Raw genomic sequence first — 25,085 nt, 5'->3', positions numbered from 1 at the left:
TTATAGGTTGGCAGGAAAAATCTAGATGTAAATCTCACAAGTGAAAGAGGAAAAAAGAGGCACAGAATTAGGAAAATGAGATTACTTTTTATTTCGGCACATATGAAAGCAATTTATATACAACATATATAGGCAGTGATTTTAAAAAACTTATCATTTGGTTGACAAAACACTTTTTAAAAAAATACAAAAATAAGTGTTCTTTAAAAAGAGCACAAAATATTCCAACTGTATTTTCAAAGGTTTCAAGTTAATTAGAGGAAAGAACCTATTTCTCAAGCACTGCAGCAAGTCCAGGGGCTACCAATCTAATTACTGGAGCTACTGAGTGCCTGGCTTCTTATGTTTCCTAAAGAGTCTATTCACACCTATCAAGGAAACTGTCTTGCATCTGTTCCGAAGACCACTGGAAAGTCAAAGGCAGGATAGGTCCCACCCAAGGGGCCATTTACAGTAGTAGAACTAGATTCTGAAAAATAATGGGTTTAAAATCTTCCTCTCTACTTTCTATCCTGTGCCTGTCCAGGCATCCTTACAAGCAGAAGAGCAAAATATTTCCTGTTCTACATTAAAAGCACTTCCAGTTTATGTTAAATCATAAACTGTTTCAAACCAGTAATTTTAAAAACAAATAATAAGCACAATAACAAACAGAAGCCTTTCAGTCAAGCTAATGCTATTCATTGAAGGAGCAGGTAGTGTTGGAATCATAACCTAAAGCTATTACAACTTAGAAACTTACAGTTTTATGTAACTGGAAGCATCTTGAAGAATGAAAATCATTATGATTATTTCCAAGTCCTGCTCTCAATTTTCTACAAGAATGATCTAATTTCACTGTAGAAAATATTGTAACCAGCAAGCATATAATGAAAAGTTCTATAACAAAAACTAGTAACTCAGTGACTGCTTGAATATCTATATGCATAAAGCAACATTAGCACTGGCCTACTATTCTAACTTGGCCATCATAGTCTGCAAAGCCTCCATTTTTAGAGTTAAGGTTCCCTTTCAAGCCTATCGCTATGGGCAACCAAACATCAATTCAAATTAAAAAAGAATTCAATGTGTAACTTTTAAAAAACGTTTTATATCTTTTTCTTTATAAAAATAATTACATGAAATTTTAAACTCATTTTCTATAAACACTCACATAAAATCATTAAAGTGCTCCCCATCAATCAGTTTTTGGCACATGGAGAGAAAACCCCCAGAACAATGGCCAAATCCTACTCTGAAGAGTAATTTTAGCAAACTCTGCACACGGTGTAAAAAATTTGGCATGGCCAGGCATTATTTACTTACAGGTTATAGCTTAGGATACCTCAGGTTTTTTTTTTTTTTTAAAGAAACAAGAAAGCAAATAGCATATGCCATAGCTCATCAGTCAAATTTTCACTGTCATACAAAGTTTGAACTCATCTGATACCCATGAAGATCATAACAATGTAATTAATTCTCAGAAACTATCCCTGGAAATAGGTAAAGGTCTTGGCAGAGAGTGCTACAGTACTCTGACATCTCCTTACAACGATGAAACTCTGTGCCAGGGGCATGGCCTTCACGGTGTTTGATTAGTCTGTTTACCTGTAAGACAGAAAATAATAAAAGGTTATCTAAAAATGTAAATAGCTACCAAAAAGAAAACATGAACACCTATTACGTTGTGTCTCAGAAGTTCTGCTGCACCGTTTTGGGTGGGCTGCAGTTTGTCAAAAGTGGCCCCCCCAAAACAGCCTGTTTTAGGTTTTGGCTGAGATGAATTCCAGTGAGGAATACAGTACCCCTTCTCCTCTGCACAATCTGTGCTTTGACAGACTTATCTCTCCAGCACTCTCTTTTGCTCTGTCTCTTATCTTGCTCTTGAAGTCAAGGACATCAGCAACAATTATGGCTAGATTGCGGGAGGGAGCCCCTCAAGCAACGTACTCGACTTTCCTTTCCATACTTTCCTTAGTTACCATGGCTGACATATATGGCTTTAAGAGCAAGATGAGAGGAGGTAAGGAAAGAAAAGGTCTGAGAACGTAAGAGGGCCGAAAGCCAGACTAGTTGGATATGCTACCTTTAAACCTATGGTGGCAGTGATTATCCAACCAGCAGTTCCTACTCCGTGCTCCCTTCTCAGTCCCTTCCTTCCCTACCTGCCACCTCCCTCATCATTCTGCTTTCTGAAACTCCAAGTATTTTGATTCAAGCACTGACTATTAGAGACTAGTTGGTGGGGTTTCCTGCATATCCTTAGTACAGACAATTACTTTAAATTTAGACATAACATAAAATAAACAAAGCACAGTATCCCTGCCCACCTTGACCAGCATGTCAGCCACATGCATGTTTCTGGCATCCTCAGCAAACACAGAAGAAAGAGCTTCTATATACCATGATCCACGTTTGGTATTTCTCATAGCAGCTGTACCTACAAAAAAACCCAAAGCTAATTAAAGGAGAAAGAAATCAAAATATCTTAGCTGCATAACAGGAGAAATAGTGTGATAATATGGCAGCACTTGTATTATCCAAACTACCTTTCAGACAGGCATATCCACAGATCATATCAGAGCAGGTGGGGAGGCGCAATTTAGGATTTTCCTTCTTGTTGGCATCGCTCTCTTCACAGCCAGGAGAATTGGCCCGGTCATTCCCATCTATCTGATCCACTCCACGGTCTGTCTCATCTAACAAAAGAAAAAAGATCAACCCTATGCAGCTCTATTGTATAACTTTGTTAAATCACAGGCATACTCATTTAATCCTCAATCAGTGGTTGCAACTCTTAGATACAAACTTTCATATATGTATTCACCAGTAAACCTGGTGTCGCAATGGTTAGAATGCAGTATTGCAGGAAAACTCTGCCTGCGTTTGATCCTGACGGGACTCGAAGTTGACTCATCCTTCTGAGGTCAGTAAACTGAGGACCCAGATTTGGTGGGGCAATATGCTGACATTGTAAACTGCAGAGTGTGGTAAAGCACTATGGAGCAGTATATAAGTTGAAGTGCTATTGCTGTGTGTGATATAAACTAACTTTTCTTAAAACAGTCCTCTTATTAATTAACCTTATATAGCATTCACAAGCACAGAAATATGATGCAGATAAAAGTATATGCAACACCCATATCAAAAGTAAGGAAGAGGCTTGACTGGCAAATTGCAGTCCTTTAGTTTACTTAGGATATTTTCTGTCAGAAGCTTTTAGTGGAAGTTAAAGAGATTGGCTAGAAAAGGGAAGCCACCTACTGGAGAGACAGGCTGGCTTTAGGAAGAGGTCAATCCATGACTGATCAGAGCTTGCAACATCTAATCAAGAGGTATTCGACACACATCAGGGTTCGCTATATGAATTTTCTCACGACTTAATTCCATGTTTGACTCTTATGACTTGACTCTGGGAAAAACCAAAAACCTCTCCAGTTAATTAATACTTGTTGTTTCTTAGTCATGCTCTTCACAATAGCAGATCCCTGGCAGTCAAATGAACCCTTAAGGCTGGCCATTCACCAAGTGCTGTTCTAACTCACAAGAGTATTAAACATACTTGTCCCGTTCCTCCTGCATAGCGCTTTTCTGCTCTATCCAGATGATGTAAGAATCCTTTCCGATGGGACTTAGTTGTGTCTTGGTAATCCTAGCTCTATAACTGAAAATAAACTATTAAAACCTTCAAACCAAACATTTTGCAAGGAAGCCTGGTATATAAACAGGTCTCATATTTTAAATATCTGGGGATAGTCTACGAAATTCAGGTATTCAGAACGCTCATAAGAGCTATATTGTCTGAAACAAATAAGCACTTTGTTGCCACTGTGAATTTTTTATTTTTAAGCAAAAGAAGGTATTGGTAGCTCCAACTAGCTAGAGTTGGTACAATTTATAGAGATCAATAGAAGAGAATATTTGTAATTCAGAACTGAACTGTGAGATCCTTGCTAGTCTGAGCTTAGTGGATTTCTTGCAGACATTTCATTACCAAACTAGGTAACATCATCAGTGCTAGAAGAGAGCAGGATTTGCTTTCATTTTATATACTAGTGACTTGCCCTGTCAATGTTAATGAGATTGATCCTGGTGGTTCCCTGCTTAGGCTGTTATTTACTGTTAGCTTGTTTGTCGGTGCTGATACCCCAGTCAGTACACCAATCAAGGAACTGCAGACAAATAAGTTTAACAATAAACACAACTGCCTGATCAATACCCCTCTCACCAACACTGACAAGGCAAGCCGCTGGTATAGAAAACGAAAGCAAACTCCATTATCTTCTAGCACTGACGATGTTATCTAGTTGGTAATGGAATGTCTGCCACAAAACAACCAAGTTCAGAGAGCACCAAGGATCTCACATTTGCGATCAGTTGAGCTTATTTCCAAGACTGCACTTGTGGACCTTGTCCAGTTTAAATGCTGGGAGATGAAACTTGATATAAAGCAACGTTAACATCATCACTCTTCTCTACCACTTACTCTCCCTAGGCCAGTGGTCCCCATGGCTTGGTGGCCCAGCGGGGGGAGGGGGGAACCAGCCCACAGAAGCAGCGGGATGGTGCACCTGTGCATGTGTCAGCCTGCCACTCATGCAAGTTGATGCACACATGCACTGGCCAGATCTTACGCAGCCTAGTTCCAAACAGGCCATAGCCTGGTAGTAGGTCACAGTCCGGGTTTTGGCTGGGGACCCTGTCTTAGGCTATGAGTAAGTCAAAACAACTGATAGGAAGAATACAATGGATATTGGGTGCCAATCTGACTTAAATGCATCACTTTTTTAAAAAATGAAAGTAAATGGCAGTTTTCTCATAGAAGGGCTTTTATTTTGGCTCAGTACAATACTTTCCCTTCAACTGAACTCGATGGAAGGTATCTTTTCCAGAACAACTGTGCCCTTGTGATGACGGACAAGTTGAAACTATCAAGCATAACCTTCTCAACTGCTCATTTAATGGTGTTGGCAGTATTGACATTCTTTATTCTCTAAATTGCCAAGCCATACAGATCGATTTTATATTTCTTGATTACTTTCTGAGTATCTCCTCCATAACTTATGTCACATTCTGCACCAGCAGTAAGAAAGATTTGGCAAGAATTGATTAATAGTACTGCTACACCTGTATTTTTACTCCAACTTTTTATATTTAGTTTTGTAATCTGTAATGCTGTAAACTTTTTCAGTATCTTTTTACTATACAATTATTCTAATTTTAATTGAGCATTATTTTCAGCTGTAAAAACATGAAATCTGACTGGAATTCAGTCATTTTATAGTTGTTATGCTATTATTTCTCAAACTTCTAGCTATTGTTTGTTCATCTTATACACACCAGTTATTGTAAAACTATAAGCTATTAATTTTGTAACTAGTTCTGTAATTTTTAAAACTTGCACTTTATGCTAGACTTAAACATTCTTCTGTATTGTCAGTACCAGCCATCATAGATCAGACTGTAATAATGGGGAATTCTGAAGGCACCATATAAATTCCTAATACTGAATGAATTACATGTAGAGTCTACAGACTACCTTAATATTACCAATAAACTGCTGCCAACCTCCCTCCATGCTTATTGTATCCAATTTCCAACAGTTAAAGAAAGGTCACCAGTGTCTCTAATACACTCTTTGTGGTTGCTATTTCCAAGACAGCCTTAGGAATTTTCAGCTATGGGAAATCTTCAATACTTTTTTTAAAAAAGAATATATGAAGGAAAAATTTTCCAATCAAAATGGCGCTGGATAAAGAATGTAAACATGCATGAAGTCTTAGGTACAGGCTTTTTACAAACAAGCTAAGAATACAAGTGGAATTAAAAATAGAAGTTTTCAATATCTATATGCATCACCATAAATGCCACTATCTTCTTTAATACTCATCTAAAACCTGTCAATTTAAGCATTTATTTTAAATATTGCTTTAATAGTTTTAAATAATTACAGTATTAATTTATGGTACATTTTAAAGACATCATAGGAAAATGAAAAGGTAGGCTTCTGAGGGCTCTAAAAATGGAGGCAGGATTAAAAAAAACTTTTTTTTTCTATTGATGGAAAATATATCAAAGCGAGAAAAATGAGGTGGGGGACTAGCTGATTTATAACCACAGCTTTCATCAGAGGTTTCAAATATTAAGTCTTTCTCACATTCTCTGCTCCAACCAAGTGGTTTCTTAACTAAGTAACCTTGTTTTCAAGAGCTTCAGATGGAGAGAAAACAGCTTATACTCTGTACCTTTATATTTCCTTCCTTTTAATTATTCTTTCAGCAAATCCAAATTCAGCTAATTCTGCTCCAAAAATCTTTCCTTTTCTATTCAGTCAAGTGTTAAGTTTTACTAAAAGTATAAGCTCCCCCCCACCCGCCCCAAAAAAGGTTTTTAGGCTATTAGCTTATTTTCAAAGCTAGTTTTATCATTATTTACTTCCAATTTATCTTGGGGGTGGGGAGCTTTCTTGCTCATTGTTCTTGTTGCATGCTAAATATTAATAAGGCTACACATACGGCTGGACTCACAGTGTCAAGTGCTTTGAAATTGCTTTATGCACACTATTGTTATTAAATTGTATACTTACCCTTACTGCTATTTATATTTAATATAATCAGTTTGAAACCAGTTCATAATAAGGGTGAAATCATAAGATGCCCCTAGAGAAAGCAGAGTTGTTGCTGACCCTTGCTGTTCCTAACTGAATTAACCTTCCTTCTTTTCCCTTCCCCTTCAACATGAAATAAATCCAAGCATTCAATATTTACTGGCAGCAAGACTGTAGAATAGACATAACCACTCCGTTCCAGCTGCAAGGTTAATAAATAGACAGCAGGAGCCAGTCCACACCTACTGGGAAGGAAACAGCAGCTAGTGGACAGATGAACGCCTCACAGTGGGAGCTGCAATACTGAGGCAGCAGCAGTGTGCTATGGAAGATTGGATCAAAGTAGGACAAACAAGAAGCCCCCATGCATTTAGACAATGTAACAATATGGTAATCAAAATAAGCATCAAATGCCAGGTTTGCATAATGAAGCTCTTGCAAGTCGTTCTTTATTTTATAGCTACAGTAACATAACATAAAGCTAAACAGACCAGCTAACGCAGCTTTTAAGTCAAACATTTAATTTCTTGGAGATGAATTCATGCATGGAACTATAATGTACAAGCTATGTCGTAAAAAATTCTTGATTTTTTTTCCCCTCCTTTGGTAGATGAGCAAATAAATTGTTAACCATGCATTAAACTCTTTAGTAATAAATAAAAATCTATGTAGTTAAGTAAAAATCTCCAATTATGAAAGATGGTGCTATCTTACTGAACATTTGTCTCTGTGATCAATCCTCTGAAGATAAATCAGTAGAAAAATACCCGTACCAAACACATTTGGGGAACGCCTATAATCCCCAGGAAAAGACACATCATATGTCAAGCAAAAGAAAGCATTTTTCTTCTTCCTGAGGTCCCCAAGCAGTTCTCATTGGTATTCACTGGTATTTTTCCTTTCCTAATTCTAGCAGTTTTGCAGATCCAGCATCTCCACAATGAGTGTCAGAGACAGGGACATAGATCCCAAATGTGTTTCTTCTAAGGTCTTCCATTTCAACCTTAACCCTAACCAAAGAAACTGAGGCTATGTTCACAAATCATACTATAGCATAAAGTTGTTTGGCAGATTCTAGCTTAGCACAAGATGTTAATCTAATCACTGTGGCTTCTGAGTCATGGTTTATGGATTAGCATACCATGTGAATCTACTTTCCTGACTTTTGTTACAAGTTCAAGCCATTAAGTGGTTTAGGGTTTGGCTTGGGCTATCTTTCTGTACATTCTATTTCCAACTAAGTTAAAAGATTAACCCTAAATTTATTTACTCATGTTGTCCTAGCCAAATTTCTTGATCCAGTTTATTATTCACTGAAAAACTTAGCACAAATGGATACCAGACAAAAATATCAACTTTAAATTGAACAGAGCAAATTAATAAATTAAATTTAAATTAGGTCAAAGAAACAAATGTAAGTTCTCTTTGCTTTTACTACACTTACAAAATTATCTTCAGAATAATCCATAGAGGCATTTTTGAACATATTTTATAAGCCTCCACTTCTTCAATTTTTATAATTATACCAAGTAAATAATTTTGAAATGTTTAAAGTAACCTGTTTAGTCACAGTGCTTGATTTCTCAATGGAAGGACATGATGAGGTCCTTTTTTTCCTTCTATCCTTGGTCATTTCCTAAATACTTTTAGAGAGATTTCAGAAAATATTCTCCATAATATGCTAATATGAATCCTGCCATCAATGAATTTAAATCTGTATTTGAAAACAAGGTAGTGCATAAAGCTGCTACAAATGACTGCAGTATTCTCTTTAAAAACATATTCTATCCACAAACTACAGTATGCTGTTTGGAATTATCAGAAGACTGAACCGTTTCATATGGCTTTTAATTCACAGCTTGTTGGTATTAAAGACACCACAGAGAATTTAGTACACACTGTCATTTTATGTACTAGCTTTATTATTTTTAATAGAAATACTGCAACCTCTAGGAGTTGTGTAGTAATGCAGCAGTCCAAAAATATTGTAAAATAATACAATAATAAATAATACCATTTATTTAACCATAAACTGGTGCATAACCCAGGGGATTTGCATCCAGTTCATGGTTGTTCTGTGCAAGGCACATACTGGATTCCTGCTTTCCCTGATGAAATATCCCTGGTTTTAGTGGTAAATTCCATTCAGTTATGATCTGTAGCACTTGAATTTCAACAAAAAAGGGAATATAATAATTATGTCACAAATTAGTTCAAATGTTTATGACAGATAGGTATTATGAAATTATGTGCGCCTTAAATAAACTTGCTTAAGTTTAATAGGTTAATTTTATTATAACAAAGAAGTGTTATTGTAATACTAGTTTTATTTACATACCTCAAAAGCATATATTACCTTAAATAAGGTGTCTGCAGCCCTGGCACAGTAATAGAATACTAGCTCTATTCTGGTTTTGCACATCAAAGAGAAGCATCGGTATTCTCCTAAGATCTGAATCTTGGCTAAAATAAATAAATTTAAATTTAAGGACCATTTAAGTGCCCTATTAAAAATGTCCAGTTTTTCAACCTTTATTCCCTATAAAACTTTTTTCAAGCCTAAAATGTATTCCCTATAAAAAGCGAACATTTAAGGCAAACTTCTGAGGAACTGCATAAACAGATTTTCTAGGTGCTGGTTTCTAATTTACTTCACAGAGTTCATCTGTACTGCAGGTACGCTGTCTGAAGGTTAAAATAATCTTTAATGCAAAGGGGAAAAACTGCGGCCCTCAAGATATTGCTGAACCCAATTCTCTAGAATCTCAGCCTTCATAAATTGTAATGGGAGTTATAATGTTGCTGAAGGTATAAAGGAAAAAAAATAAAGCTTTAGATAATAAAGCTTATGTAAGATGGAGTCAATGCTCTCTGCTACTTGGCTTCATGGAGAAATTGAATAAGGCTGCCTAGATGAAGTTAACTTTATCTTGGCAGCCTTGTTCAATTCCTCCATGAAGCCAAGTATACTGCTGACACTACTAACAATTTCTAAATCTGAATCACAGAGAATTTAGACTTCTGTATGTATTAAAGCATTTTTTCCTTTCCAAGATAACTCTAGCCACAATTAGAGATAGGGCTCCTAATTTTAAAATATACATCCAAATCCTTTCACCAGAATCATCTTGCCAATGCAGGCCTTCTAGGAAAAGGTGATGGTTCCCTACTTTTGTGAGATGAGGGTGTTGAAGTCCAGAAAATCTATTTCATAGCAATGGCCCTATTTCACAGAACAGCCTTTTTCCAGATATTAGATGCACCAGTTTTTATCTTTCCCTAAGTTGGATAAATTGAAGCCTTTTATAAGAAAAGCATTTAGGGAATAATTTGGAATTATGATGCCTGTTGGCTTATTGGTCCATATTATTCATGTAGATATTATTTTTCACTTTGGATGCTTTTACTTAAAATCTTGGAAATCCTTTAAGATTATGGTGATATGTTTGTGCTTAGCAACTGAAACATTTCCTACAAATCCTAATCAGCTGAAATATCTGCTGAATCATCCGCAGTACTTACATCAGTTATAATCCTTTGATTATGATATAATCTGGCCAAGATCAGTCTTATATTCTATATCCTTTTTTTTTCTTACATCCCTATAATTGTTTTAGATTCAAGGAACTTTGATGAGAAGAGACATTTTTTAGGATGTCTCTGGATCTTAACAGTATTTTAAATTCATCTGCCCCCACCCCCATGCATCTGAATCAAACAAAAACGCAAAATAACAAACTTTTTCAAGCTATTCATACAAGGTGATCTCAATCTATCAAAGTTCAGCACAGGCAGGAAATACCAGAGGCCAAAGAGAGAAAGAACGAAAGTTCCAGCACACAATCTCACTGGAGTGCGGTTAGTAGGGCTAAGTGACCCCATGATGCATGCAAGAAGCAGAGATTACAAATCTCCTTCTTCTTTTTCCATGTTACTGCAAGGTCTGCAAGTTGCTGACCAAAGCCATGCACAGTGAGAACCACTTACAGAGAAAGGTAGTGGCAACAGCAAGGCAGGGAGGTGAAATGGGTTCCGCTTATACCTGAGAGAAGTAAAGAGGAGAGGTGAGCACAAGCGTGCGAAAAGGGGAATGTTTGTCATGAATCACAGGTCACCCTCCCCAGTCACTTACCCCCCCGGCATGCCTGGATGAAGAACATTTTAGGCTTATTCTGAAGTTTAGGACAATTTGCATTGTCAAAAAGACTGAAAATTTCCTGCAGCTGGAAAAGAAACAAGACGACAAGGTAACTGAGTAAAAGAAAATTGTTAAATCGATTCCTGTCATTGTACATTTTTTATTTTATTACTTTAATATTTTACTGTATCGTGATTCAAAGACTATAAAGGCTGCCATATTTTTTTTAAATTATTACAATGCAAGCATACTATCTACTCTGTCCAGTTTTTCCCCCTCCATTTGTCTCCCCTTCACCAAAATATCTTCCATTCTATTTTAAGGCAGAATCTCATAATACATTAGAACTGTTTTAACGCTTGATTGTTTCCATGTAGCCAGTCTGCTCCTCAGATTCCCTGCAAGATCACATTCTGAAGCAAACAAGGAATCAGATTGAGTTACCTGAAGTAGCTTCCCATCCACTCCGTAGACTCCACCCTCTATGCCATGCGAAAGAAGCGATACTATGCAGGAGTCTACGTTTTGGTGAACTGGATGCTTGGAAAAAATTTCCAACTGTTCTTTCATTTCCTAAGGACAAAAAAGTATCCCTAATCAGCAATCTCTTGAACCATATAGGCAAATGAAGTTGGAAATTAGAGGAAAAACCGCCAAACAGCGTGATAACTAGGAGATAAAGGATTCAGGAATGATCAAAATTGAAAATGTATGAGCATCGTTTCTAAAAGTGTTCATGATGTTATAACATTTTCAATCCAGACTCCAAGGAAATTTCAATTTTTTAAATTTAAATCTGAAAATCTTTGTTAATTGAATCATTAATGAATATATATTTATATAGAAATAAAGAAATAAAGTTGTGCTAATGAAACAATCAAGAAATGGAAATTAAAACCAATATTATAGATAATTAAAATTTTAAACTATAAAAAGGAATTCTAAGAGGATATGTTCACTCTAACATAATCTAGATGCCATCTTAAATACAGCCAATTCTGGAAAAGAAATGTTGTGGAACTTATGCAAACATTTGTCACAATTGTCACATTTTTCAATTTACCTGTGCAGTCTGATCATGTTTTACAAACACCTGATATCCAAGATGCTTGAAGAGCGTATCTAGAGCAGCATTGTCCACATTTCCTCCAGAACGCAACTCCAGATCAGTCTCACTTCTGAAATGCACGTTGCTAAGGATAAGAGCCAGGCCTCGTGGGCGCGATTTCAATTTGTATGCCTATTAAACACAGATAATATATATATATATATATATATATATATCAGTTTCTTGGTATATACACTGAAAGTAAAAATCACAAGTTGCTTTTAAAATATACCACTCTCTCTACCAGGGGTCAGAGAGAAGTCAAAATACAAAATTAAAACACTAATGTAGAATCCCCCAATGCTTTTATTCAAAAGCTCATTATCTATGAACAACTTTCCGAGTCTTCTAGTGATTATTTTTTCAGCTTGCGAAACTTTTGAGTTTCTGCATAGCCCATTTATTTAACTGCTTTCCTGTAAAGAAAAAACTCCAGACCTATCTATGAAAAGCAGCAAAAGAAATTATCAATGTCCACTTTCCAGTTTACTTACCAAGTGTGCATGCGTGTGATAAAATTCTGGAGTGCATGGTTTCACCTGGGAATAGTGAGGGCCATCTCCATCATCTAATGAATGCTCCATAGGCACTGCTGCAAACCGAACAAAAATATGTAAAAGGGTCAACAGCAAAGCAAGCCACTGTGTAACAGCATGCTTTAGAATTACAGTAAGGTGACAATATTTAAGAAAAAAAACTATACAGTATATGCATTTCTTAATCAAAGCATTTTATCTCTATGGCATATATTAGAAAGTATTCTACAGGTAGTCCTCAACTTTCAACTACTGTTCAAAGTTTAAAAAGTATTGAAAAAAGTGACCAGTTTTCACACTTATAACTGTTGCCGCACCCCCCACAGTCATGTCAAAAACATCAGACAGTTGGCAACTGGTATGTATTGATTGCTGCATCGTCCTGGGGTCCTGTGATCACTGATTGTAACCTTCCCAGCCAGCTTCTGATAAGCAGCCAATGGGGGAAGCCAGATTCATTTAATGACCAAATGATTCACTTAATAACTATGGCAAAACTGTAAAATGGGGCAAAAACTCATTTAACAACTGACTTACTTAGCAACCTAAATTTGGGGCTCAATTGTGGTCATAAATCAAGGATTACTTGTATTGTAATGCAATGTTTCTTTTTCTCATTGAAATACTGAAGTCCAAGTGCTTCAAATGAAACCATCTCACACCCTATCAGAGTTCCAGCAGAAATTAACTCTCAACTGAACTTTTCCTTTAAATAACAGTAGCCGTTTGAACTAGTGGAGCTATTCTGAGTATCAAGAGAGGAAGGTTACCATGGATGAAGTACAACTTAAAAATGTGAATCTTCAACAAAATTTGTGCAGAGTAGGTAATATTTGCACATATTGGTGGACAAACTGGTATTTCACCATCACTATCTTTCTCCTCCTTTAGGATGAGACACAAGCAAATTACAGTAGACAGAAGTATCTGGCAATAAGGATGAGGATTTGGGTGAAAGGAGATCTGTAGCTGGACTCAGCATGAGGACCCATGTTTTCTTCTTTGCTTTATGATGGTCTGCAGCAGGGATGTCAAAGGCCTGGGGGCTGGATCTGGCCCATAGAGTGCTTAGATTTGACACCCCTGGTCTACAACGTTGAACAACTCTAACTCATGTATTTTGAACACATGTATAACTTTTAACGTTCTTTAAATAGCTTCATATTCTTCCATTTTCTGCAGTATATAAATCTATGTTTATATCACAACACATTAACAACAAAATATGACTAACAGCAGCCAATTAACTTTTGTGAATATGTCTAGGCTACAGTCATAGCCATGGGATATGAATAATAGACTCATCCAATGAATAATCTATACCATTATTAGCTAGTAAAACAGTTTGCAATTTAAAATCTCAGTGGGATACAGCTAAATCCCGAGCATTAAATTTGGATTGTTTTTCATAGTTTTTTCCATTAGTCCTTCAAAAAGCTATAATTTTATACAGGGATGTTGATTTCTGTATATCCTTCAGTCAGGATTCTAGTCTGGGAGTTCCAAAAATAACTCAACCATGACCTGTATAAAAAGAAAAGGTGTGGGCAATAATGTGAAAAGATGTCAACCTCCAAAGTATTTTCTCTTTTTTAAAAAACAATTCACAAAATAATTTATATTGTATAATTAATTTATAAAAAACATTTTTGAAAGAAACACGCTGGAAAATGAATTTTAAAAATTATTCAGATGAAACTAATACCACAAGAAAAAAGTACATCAATGCCTCTCTTAGAAATTGCAGACCAACTTTTTATTCAAATGTAGAAAATTGCATTAGGCTAGATGATGTTTCAGGGATTAAGCCTGAATAATACTTTACTAGATCCCTATCCTTGATTTCTTTCTCTTAGGACAGGGGTGTCAAATTAGATTTCTTCTAGGACTGGATCAGCATTGTAGTTCTCCTCTGTGCGCCGGCAGAGGGGCATTTTTGCCCTCCATGGTCTCGCAGCACTCTGCCAGCTGAAAATAGGCCATTTGGCCCATTTTCCAACCCATTTTTCAGCTAATTTTCAGCCAGGAGAGTGCTGCAGGAGGCCATGGAGAGGCCTCCATGGGGGGGAAGGGGGGCAGCACATGCAGCCTGTTTTAGCCACCAGAGGCACTATGGGGCGGTCTCTTGATATTTCCGGTCCAAGGGCCTTAAATTTGACACCCGTCTTAGGATATCTTTAAAATATTAAATTATGGGTTTTTTTTCCTCCTGTCAAAGAGCCAGTCCACAGTCAACACTTCTTTGATTTTACAAGCTACCCTAATATCTCTGAGCACCCTGTTACGCAGAACGCACAGGTTAAGAAACCATGCATGTGATTTCAAAAATGCTTGAAAGGTCATACTTGTCTTATAAAGTTAAGAGAAAATAATTTATGTAACCAAATAGTAATAATAAGTAAGAGTATTTTAAAACACCAAACATTTATTGGCGTGAGTTTTTATTTATCTATCTGCTAGTGCTATTGAACTTTACACTATGGGGAATACAGCACAAAGCAAAAATTGTGTAAGATACTCTCCCATCTCACCACTCAGACAGAGAAGACCTAAGCACACAGACCATAGCACACAAAGGTCTACATCTGTTCAAGAAAATAGACTAAGACACGGAACTATTTTTCATGGCCTGGAATGAAAATAATAACAAAACCTCCCTGAGTATCTCTAGGTTCTATTGCCACTGGCTTTTAGAAACATACTTTATGCTCAGTGTTGACATTAAAAATACTGAGACAATTTTTTTCAGACTCGTTCCTATTAAAAGATATGGAGCTTTTTTCCTAATATACTAATTTTAAAAACATTTGACATGTTTTTTTACAGGCACAAATTTACAGGCACAAATTGGCAAATAAGTATATTACAAAAATAGCATTTTTTTTCTTTTACATATTAGTTCTTATGTCAGATATGGTACATTCTGCAAGTCTATGAAATAATGTCAGTGCTGTGACAAAAGGCAGATTGTATTATAAATTTACCATTATTCTGATATAGTCTTTTCTGGGATTCACAGGATTCAGGCACTGGAAATGGGAAACTTTGATCATAGCAATGAGGTCGCTGAAAAAAAGACCAGAAAGTACTATGAAAATATCACAGAGATACTGTGTTCATCAAATAAAACCTCAGATGAGAAATGGGGACAAAAGATGAAGAAATTCCCACCATTTATGATAGTGCAAATAGGCGTGCATATGCACATGGATATTAATAATTCCCTAAAGTCAGTCAGTTCGCAAAATATACTGAGTCATACAATGAACAATAATCAGAAACTTTTCACAGTTCTGCCCACAGTACTTACCATGTAATACAGATTCCTACTGAATCAAATTTGAATCAATGTTTTCCTATTGAATCAAATTTGACTGCAATACTTCATCACATTCAGTCAACCAAATACATGCACAAATGTATTTATGTATTGCCTCCTATAATTCTGTGATGACTCAGATCAGGTTTACCTTTCTATAGAAATATATACTGTTTTATACTCTTAATTTGGAATCTTTTTTGTTTTTACAGTCTCCTCAAAGAACATTTCTAACAAATGCACGAAATGCATATTTCACATATATGAAGAAAAATGTTATTTTTTTGCATTGTTCTGTTTTTCAAAAATTTAAACAAACCACCCAGTCAGTGAGAATCGGGCAGCATATCAAGGTAATAAATAATATTTATTTAAATAAATAATAATTATTATTATTATATTAGTTCATAACCTGAAGTCACAGCTGCCAATTCTTTAGCTGGTGCTGGCCTTCATATGAACAAGTTCTTCCCAAGAATCTAGGATATTGTAATGTATATATGCGGAACCAAGCAGTGTGGTTCTTTCGTAATTGAAAGATGGAAATTTTGTTAATGTGATGGTGTTCAAAACATTTTCCAAGATTTTTTTGGTATGATGCCCACTGTCCCAATAACCACTTGGACACTAAGGGCAGTTTATGCCATAATCTTTCAATTTTGATTTTCTTGATACTTCGTGATCCTCTTCAATTCTTTGTTTTCTATTCTACTATCCTGATATTGCTACATCAGTTATCCACACTTTCTTCTTTTCAACCACATTTGATCTGGTGAATTATGAGTTTGATTATCAAAATTATCAGTATGTATTTGGAAATCCCACAATATTTTATCCTGCTCATTTTTTACTACTTTTTCAGTTGTTTCCACCAGATTTTCACTATTCGTACATGATAATTTTTGGAGATGTTCCAGTGAAACATTTTGGCAACTACATTATGTCATTGTTTGTTATCAGTATGTATGATCTTCTTGCGTGAGCTATGTTCTATTATTTCTTTTGCTTCTTGCATAATCTGCACTTTGAATCATTTGATGATTTTTCCATTTTGGCTCTGTCTGTATAGTTCGAATAGCTTGCTCTTATAAAACTACAACCAAGCCTTAACTTTTTTTTTAATATCCCAGTTGTAAGCAATTCACAGGTTTTATCATTATCTAGGCTCCTCTCGATCTCTTGTAAAAATTGACCATGTAATGCTTTTCCTTGTCAGTGGGTTTATTTCCATATTCACTTTTGTTTTCTATACATTTAGTAAGTTCCAACTTTTAATTTACATCAATGCTTGTTCTTGGCTGTTTTTTACATAATCAGCCAGTGCACATTTTCGTTCTTCAACAGTTCACTTCACCTGAAGTAAATCTCAATTTCTGCAGAAAAGATACATTCTATTTATTTATTAAATTTACATGGCACTCACCTCACTGCTGAAGCAACTCTTATCAACATCATTATGGAAATATAATGCACAGTGAATAGTCAGTTTTCTTGTTTTTCAGTCCAAACTGTCCAGTTCAGCTTGTGTACAATTATTATCTGTTCACAACAATGTGAACAGTAAAGTTGTTTAGCTGGTGTTATTATTAAATTAAATTAAAATTATTTAGTATTTACTAGTAGTAGTAACAACTACTACTACTACTGATGTTGCCCTTTCCGTCCTATCCTAGCAGAATGAAAAGTGAGATGGAAGGGTTCATGTTCATTCTCTTCAAACATCTCAAATGGAATTCTCTAAATTCTAGACAAGCCACTCCAGATTTGGAAAAAAACATTACAAGCACTTTGCTGAACTTGCTGGTACCTTCCATGTAACTTTAGCTCTGTTCGTTGTGAAATCTATCGTGATAAGGCTGAATAGCTGTAATATAGATTTATTGCAGAATAATTCAAAAGTATCGCTACTTTGTCTTATTTTCACTATCTAAAGTAACGGGTAAAATAATATTTTGTAAATCTAATTATAAATTCATATTAAGTCAATATACAAAGAATGGCTGAAATACAGTTCTGTCACTTTTAATCTTACAATCACCATGAGTTTCAAAACAATTCCTGGTAAATACTTCTCAGAATATAAGAAAAAATAGCTTCACAGCAAGAAGTGTGTGCATACCATTGTACAGTCCTAATGAAATATATCGGTTCTAAAAGTTGCTTGCCTGTAGATGCAATGAGATCCAAACCTCCCAATGCTTGTAAAACTATTTATAATGAAAACTAAGTTAAACACCTTCTCTATGAGACATTAGCTTTCTAAGTTTAGGAAGTTGAATACACAGGATCAAGGGGGACTGAAAATATACTGGTGTGGCATGAAAAAGCAATATGGAATCACTAACACTAAATGTGCTTCTTAATTATATATTTTATCTTTCCTTACCTTTATAGCCTCAGTCCTATGGCAGGGGATAGTGCTCAAGAGCATTTCTTCCAAGTGCTGTTGTTTAGTTTCTCGTAAAGCTTCACAAAAGGCTGAAAAGGCTTTGGGGCCCCTCTTCGGAAGCAAATTCAAGAATTCTATGTTTTGGCTAAAATTGCCAGACTTCGCCTGTATTAATGAAAAAATATATGCCATTCAAAGAATATTAATGAGTAGCAATAACAACAAAAAGCTATCCAGACCCAGAAGATATTATTACTACCTTTGCCATCAAAACATTGCTTGCAATGATGAAATTTTGCCAAAGTTAATTTTGTTATTATGGCTGGCCATTGTCAGCCAGATGTTTAATAGCAATAGCACTTAGACTTATATACCGCTTTATAGTGCTTTACAGCCCTCTCTAAGCTGTTTACAGAGTCAGCATATTGGCCCCAACAATTTGGATCCTCATTTTACCCATTCGGAAGGATGGAAGACTGAGTCAACCTTGAGCCTGGTGGGATTCGATCTGCCAAACTGTAGGCAGCTGGTTGCAGAAGTAGCTTGTAGTACTGCACTCTAGCCACTGCACCACAGAGGCTCCTGGATTTTGCATTTTTATCCACCTATCAATTTTTTCTCAAGAACCTGGGATAGGTCAATGTTGTTTGATGATGTTAAATGTATGGTCATTATGGTTAGATTCACAGTCTAAGACAATACAAGTCATAATAACGGCCTAAGAATAATTAAGATAGTGTCTAAGATTATAGGCAGTTACAAAGCAGGGTAGATTTTATTATTACAGTTGGTAGCACAGTCATATGTGTAGACTGGATTTTGCATTTTTATCCATCTATCAAGTCCCTCCAAAGGATCTGAAGCAGGCAGGTTTTGTTTGATGGCAGTGATTATTAATTTGTTGTTGTTGTTGATTAAAATGTTCAACTTGATTTACTGGGACTGGTAAAAACGTAATAGTTCAAGCCCTAACCAAGGATCTCTGTTAAGATAAACATCTGAGTATATAGGCAGTTCTGAGTAAGGTGTTTATTATTATTACTATTATTATTAAACTTATTCATTAAACATGAAACTCAGTCAACTGAACATTTAGCACAGTCTTTTGCAATTCCGCTGGCATTACAGCAGGAAACTGCAACTTTTTGATGTATTTTGCAAAATTCTTGGACATGGTACCAAGTGCCCCAATGACAATGGGCCTCATTGTTACAACTTCAGTGCATCTTTTTCATTGTCTTTTAGATATTCTTCCAACGCCCTTTTTTCTTCTTCAACCATTTGATGTACTTATAACAATCCACGCCCACTTATTCGCCTTGGTAGATAGTTTGTCAATGTCACTGCAAGGATGCATGGTCCATTGTCATTGTTTGTCTGGTCTTTCTATCCATTGCTTTTAGTTCTGCTTGAGTCCAGTCCACTATTCCAGCTGTGTATCTAATGACTGGAATTGTCCAGGTGTTGACTGCCTTGGTGGCAATTTCCTTCACTGAGTTTGGACTTCAAGATCTTCTTCACTCTCTTGATGTATTCATCTCTAATCTTTTTCTTGACTTCAGTGTGCTTGATGTTGTCAGCTTGAAGGATACCCAGGTATTTGTGGTAATCATCTTCACGCAGACTCTTAATGTTATTTTCCTGGGACATCTTGATTCCTTCAGTTTTCACGATTTTTCCATTGTTTTGATAGCGAGTGCGGCACATTTGTCCAATCCAAACTCCATTGCAATATCTTGGCTATGTAGATGGACAGTGTTGAGCAGCGATTCTATGTCTGATGATGTTTTTCCATACAGCTTCAGAACCTCCATGTAAAGGAAGTGGGATAGTCTGGCAGATGTTTTTGATTTATTATTATTAATTGTTATTACCCATACCACCCAATTAGGTAGGGAAGGTATGTTGCAGACGCCTTAAAATTTTGACTGATGGAGTCTAGGAAGAGTCTTCTCTGCCATCGCGCCATCGCACCACTCTCCTGGCCTTCTGAAAAGGAGTTAAAACATGGCTCTGTACCCTGGCTTGGGGGAATCTCAGAAGTGCCTGCAGCTGTGGGGCTGGTTGGAACCCTGAGAACTCTCCTTTTGCATTGTTAATCAATTTTTAACTGGTTCAATCATCCTCGCTTCCTTTTAAATATTATTTTTCATTTTTAATTCTTATATGCTGTTTTTATATTAAGATCTGCTCCTCCTAGTGGTGCTGCTGGATACTACCAGCCCATTAGGACTGTTATAAGCTGAGCACCCACCAAACCAACCAGGCAGCAAGCCAGTTAAGGTGATGGGGTTTTGTTTTTGTTTCTTTGCAACCAATGGATCTATAGCCATCTCTGTCAAAATGCAGTCATGACCAGTATGCTACATTTGATCATGCAAGATGGCATTTGTCAATCCAAAAAGCAGAACAACACTAGGAAGATGATAATATGCTGTTTTTATATTTTAGCATTTTATTGTACACAACCCAGAGTCCCTCTCTGAGAGATACATGGGGAATCAAAAATGTGAAAAATCAATCAATCAATCAATAAAATATTCCATCTAATTATATTTTTGTCAACTCAATGCTCAAACCTTTTTCCTATACTATTATCTTTTGTCTCACAAAAAGCAACGCAAGTTTGTTGTTCTTCTGTTTAATCATATCTTATTCACTGAGATTCCCTGGACAAATCCATGCAGTTTTCTTAGCGTGGTTTTTCAGAAGTGGTTTGCCACTGCCACCTTCCTAGGGCTGACAGAATGACCAGTCCAAGGTCCTCCAGATGGCTTTGTGCCTAAGGTGAGGCTAGAATTCAGTCTGATTTCTAGCCTTATGCCTTAGCCACTAAACTTAACCACCAAACTGGTTCTCAAATATTATATACCCAGACAGAAAACTCACAGGAGATGAGAAATTTAAATATAAAATATATATTCTGTTTCACTAAACATACAATGCTTAAGATAGTGACAATTAAAAAACCCTACATAATAATTTTAATGTTTGTCATGCAATTAAGCACACGAACACATAAAGAAGTTCAGATCAGGTCTCATAAATAAACATCCTATATAAGTTTTTTTCTTTTTTCTTTTTTTTTTGCTGAATAGGAATAGAAATAAATCTGGTTGATATTGGTGAGTTTGTCTCCCAGCTTGCAAGTGAGAAAGTTATATTGCTTTCCAACATTTACATTCCTAAAATATATTGGTCAATTTTTCATCATTCAACACACACTGAGACAATTGCAATTTAGGAAAAATATGGAATATAAATATTTCAAAAGCATTCCAATAATTTAGTTACTATGTTTAATGATGTAAATGATTTTAAAAAATTAACTTTTGAGAACTACTGAGAAAAGAGGTTCTTACTTCAATAGCTATATTTTGATTACTTATGTAAGCACTGCTTGCTAAAACTTATGTTTTATTTCCTCTTCTACTTGTTATTCTGCAGTGTGGCTTGTAAGACAGAAAATTTATCAAACAACCTTTTATTACTATTAGTATTGGTTGACTAAAAGTTAAAAAAAAAAGAAATGTTTGTTCCACTTATAAAGTGTTCCCATTTGTATTTAGAATCAATTCTCACCACAGATGATCAAGCAAGACTCTATAAGCTTTCATTCATCTATAAAGGTTTAGTTATACCACTGTATGCTACCTGAAACTGCTGACATTTATTCATGAAGAATGCAATGTTAACAACTAAAAGCATAAACAATATATTAGAGCATTAATTACTTGAGGTAATTAAAATTAAGCCCAGGTATGATAAAACCAAACACACCTGTATCGTCTCCATCATTGTTTCTGTGATAACATTTTTTTCTATAAGATGTTCCATTAATTCCGTCAACACTAGTTGACTTGCTAGGGATATGCGGTTCTTTCTGAGCACCTCTTGGTGACATTTCTGCATGCCATATGCACCCAGCATCCTAGAAACAAAACAAATCTAAATGGAAATAACTGTTCCTCACATCTTGGATAATGTTTAAAACTTACAACCACAAAAGAAGCAAGTGTTTGAACATTTAATTTAATTAACCATTATAGTTCTAAACCTACTAGTGGCTATAAGAGATATTTCCAATTTAAATTTAAAAAATTTAAAATTAAATTTAAATTTATCTTTAAGCATTGGAAAATATATATTATAGGCTTTGGCAAAATTATTCAGACCTGCAGTCAAGTCAGATCACGGTCAAAACAAGTATTTCTTGGACACGCATGAAACCATTTCTTGCATCACAGTAATACACCCAACTAAAAATCTGTGAACTATAAATACACATATTTTCTATCACTTAATAGGATAATTCTTTTGTATTATTTTAATCAGTGAGTTGCTGCTCCAATCAACCAACAGCTACCACACAAGTGCAAATCAGCAACTGAAACATTTCACAGCAAACTCTGTGGTATGTACCTGATAATGCTGGACGAATAGTCTACTCAAAAATAGAATGATGGCTTGAAATGTTGGTCATAATTTCTTCCTTTCCAAAAATAATTTTACATTTTGTGATTTAAGTCCGCATCAAACCAAATAGCTTATGGTTGTTTTTAATGGGGCATTCACTTCAGACAACAGTATAAAGCACACCAAAGAACAGCCAACTTCAGGCAACAGGAACAAGTTTCCTTCATAGCGTTCCCTTTCCAAATTGATGATTCCTATTGAAAAGTATATTTCAAAAATGTGTTCTGCTATATTTATTATGTTTATACCAGAGTCAAGAAACATTACTCTCAGCAGATGCATCATACTATGTGGACTTAACAATTATACAGGAATTTTTATAAATATCTCACACATTACCAAGGTACAGTTGTTAATAATATTTAAAAGCTATACCCTTATTTGCAAAATAAACCCCAGCAAGGTGATGAGAGCTATGTCACAGCAAATATTTATGAATGATACATTTATGGCTTTATGTAAAACTGGCAAGGATTCGCTGAATTCATTTTCATTTTGCACAGAAAGCATGGAAAACTCCAGCCCTATAACAACTGACATCCATGGCAGTGCCACCAGATTATTCCATAATCAGATAAACAGAAAAGAGCTTTAATTTTGTCTTTGCAGAGAGAGAGAAAAAATACTTCAAATGCTGTTCAAGTCCAATGATCTTTTCTAACTACAGAATTTCTGAAGCTGATTTTTTGTTCAAATTAGAACATCCCTTCGTGCAAATCCCACCTCTCCTAAGCATGTACTTTTTTCAGTCCTCGGGTGACCTCCTAAAGGAAGTCATCTTTTCCTCTCGCTCCATTTGCACTGCAAACCCAAGTGATGGGACGGCTGCAAAAATCAGAGTTAAATCCAGAACACGAAGAGAGTTTCAGAAACTCAACGTGCTCCTCCCATCCAGGCTTCTGCATGCTGAGCCGAAAAGGGCGAGAAAGACAAAAGGAGAGCGGAATCGGGGCAGGCGGGGGGGTGAAGGAAGTCAGCAACACGCTCGGGGAGGGGAGGGGAGGGGAAGGGGGGGGGACGTCAAAGTGGGAACTCGACCCCCAGGAACAGCCTCGCCCTCCCAAGGCACCGCGCCGCAACTGCAGGGCGGGCGGTCCTTCTGCTCCATCCCTTGCCGTCCCCTGCAGGCGGGAGGCTTCGCCAGGCTCCCTCAATCTAATTCTACCTGCTCCACTCCCGTCGCTTTTGGCGTCGGACCCTGACTAAGAAGCGCGCCGCAGGAGACACCGCCAAGCAACGCACGGCACGTTCCGGTCCTCCTTAGGGCGCCGCCAGCCCTGCTAGGCCCCAGGCGGAAAAGCGGTTTCCCGCTCAAATTCCTCGCTCTTTAGCCAGCAGGAAAGAAAAAGAAAAAAAAAGCCAGCATCCTTGATCACGTGGGAGCGCCTTCGCCACCTGCTATTTGTGCGCTTGCGCGAGTGGCGGATTTTTTCCCCCCCCCAACACAGACACCGCGCACGCGCACTTATGTTTCTCCCAGGACAAAGGGAAAAGATTTCTTTCCGATTCGGTGTTTTTTGGTTTGGTTTGCAGAGTTCGGGATTTTTCACCTGCTCTAGATCCAGGCGGCCGTTGTTTCCGTTGATTTATCCAAACTTTGGACTTTATAATCTGCCTTTCTTGCGACTGCGTCCCTTATGAAAAAGACTTCCTTTGTGGCTTTCTTGTTGGTCCTTCCCGTGCTGCACATCGTTTTCACTGAGTTAAAACGAGAGTGGAGAATCGCGCTGCGCCGGATGCCGCTGAACTACAATTCCCAGCAATCTCAGCTAGCAGGTTCAATAGTGAAGGGTTTTGGGAGTTATAGTTCAGCGACAATAAGGCAATCTCACAGATTAGTGATTACCTCCTGTTTGTTTGTTCTGTCAAGCAATTATAAGATAACAGGTATAAGTATAAACATAGTTATGGATACATGAAATGGATACATATAAGAAAAAAAAAAATAGGACAGGGACAGTATTTACATTATTATGCTACCTGCTTGTTAGCTATAGCTAACTAAGCCATAATACACTGCTCAAAAAAATAAAGGGAAAACTTAAACAACACAATGTAACTCCAAGTCAATCACACTTCTGTGAAATCAAACTGTCCACTTAGGTAGCAACACTGACAATCAATTTCACATGCTGTTGTGCAAATGGAATAGACAACAGGTGGAAAGCAGAGACAGTTAGCAAGACATCCCCAATAAAGGAATGGTTCTGCAGGTGGTGACTACAGACCATTTCTCAGTTCCTATGCTTTCTGGCTGATAGTTTGGTCGCTTTTGAATGCTGGCAGTGCTTTCACTCTAGTAGTAGCATGAGGCGGAGTCTACAACCCACACAAGTGGCTCAGGTAGTGCAGCTCATGCAGGATGGCACATCAATGCGAGCTGTGGCAAGAAGGTTTGCTGTGTCTGTCAGCGTAGTATCCAGAGCATGGAGGCGCTAGCAGGAGACAGGCCAGTACATCAGGAGACATGGAGGAGGCCGTAGGAGGGGAACAACCCAGCATCAGGACCGCCACCTCTCCCTTTGTGCAAGGA

The 25,085-nt window shown here is 36.7% G+C and overlaps 1 protein-coding gene across 5 annotated transcripts; it reads right to left on the bottom strand.

Annotated features, from left to right (window-relative positions):
* Positions 1–67: 67 nt before the first annotated feature.
* CASP2 (caspase 2) lies at positions 68–24,272 on the bottom strand. Of its 5 annotated transcripts, none has more exons than XM_087926266.1 (12): positions 24,103–24,272; positions 22,499–22,746; positions 21,857–22,007; positions 18,074–18,241; positions 15,353–15,434; positions 12,327–12,424; positions 11,788–11,964; positions 11,169–11,297; positions 10,719–10,809; positions 2,529–2,678; positions 2,310–2,419; positions 68–1,587 (listed from the first exon to the last, which is right to left on the bottom strand). In XM_087926266.1, exons 3-12 carry the CDS (start codon positions 22,004–22,006, stop codon positions 1,453–1,455), a joined length of 1,290 nt encoding a protein of 429 aa, XP_087782392.1. In that variant the 5' UTR covers position 22,007; positions 22,499–22,746; positions 24,103–24,272; the 3' UTR covers positions 68–1,452. The 5 variants fall into 5 exon arrangements, with proteins under 5 accessions (XP_087782392.1, XP_026576458.1, XP_087782395.1 ...); XM_026720673.2 differs by having other exon boundaries at positions 23,718–24,252; XM_087926269.1 differs by lacking the exon at positions 22,499–22,746 and having other exon boundaries at positions 24,103–24,262.
* Between the last annotated feature and the right edge of the window lie 813 nt (positions 24,273–25,085).

Source organism: Pseudonaja textilis, chromosome 2 (genome assembly GCF_049901715.1).
Source record: "Pseudonaja textilis isolate UNSWEBS1 chromosome 2, rPseTex1.2, whole genome shotgun sequence".
In the NCBI taxonomy this organism is placed as follows: domain Eukaryota; kingdom Metazoa; phylum Chordata; class Lepidosauria; order Squamata; family Elapidae; genus Pseudonaja; species Pseudonaja textilis.
Note: the sequence above shows the minus strand (reverse complement) of the source record. Positions and strands in the feature narration are given on the sequence as shown.

Bases quoted from the DNA above. Each gene is read 5' to 3' on its own strand.
- CASP2 (XM_087926266.1), bottom strand. From the start codon at position 22,006: ATGCTGGGTGCATATGGCATGCAGAAATGTCACCAAGAGGTGCTCAGA. The intron at 18,242-21,856 runs GTGTGTTTGGTT...TCATTAATACAG, and splicing joins CAATGATGGAGACGATACAG to GCGAAGTCTGGCAATTTTAG. The intron at 2,679-10,718 runs GTAAGTGACTGG...TTCTTTTGTTAG, and splicing joins CATCCAGGCATGCCGGGGGG to ATGAGACAGACCGTGGAGTG.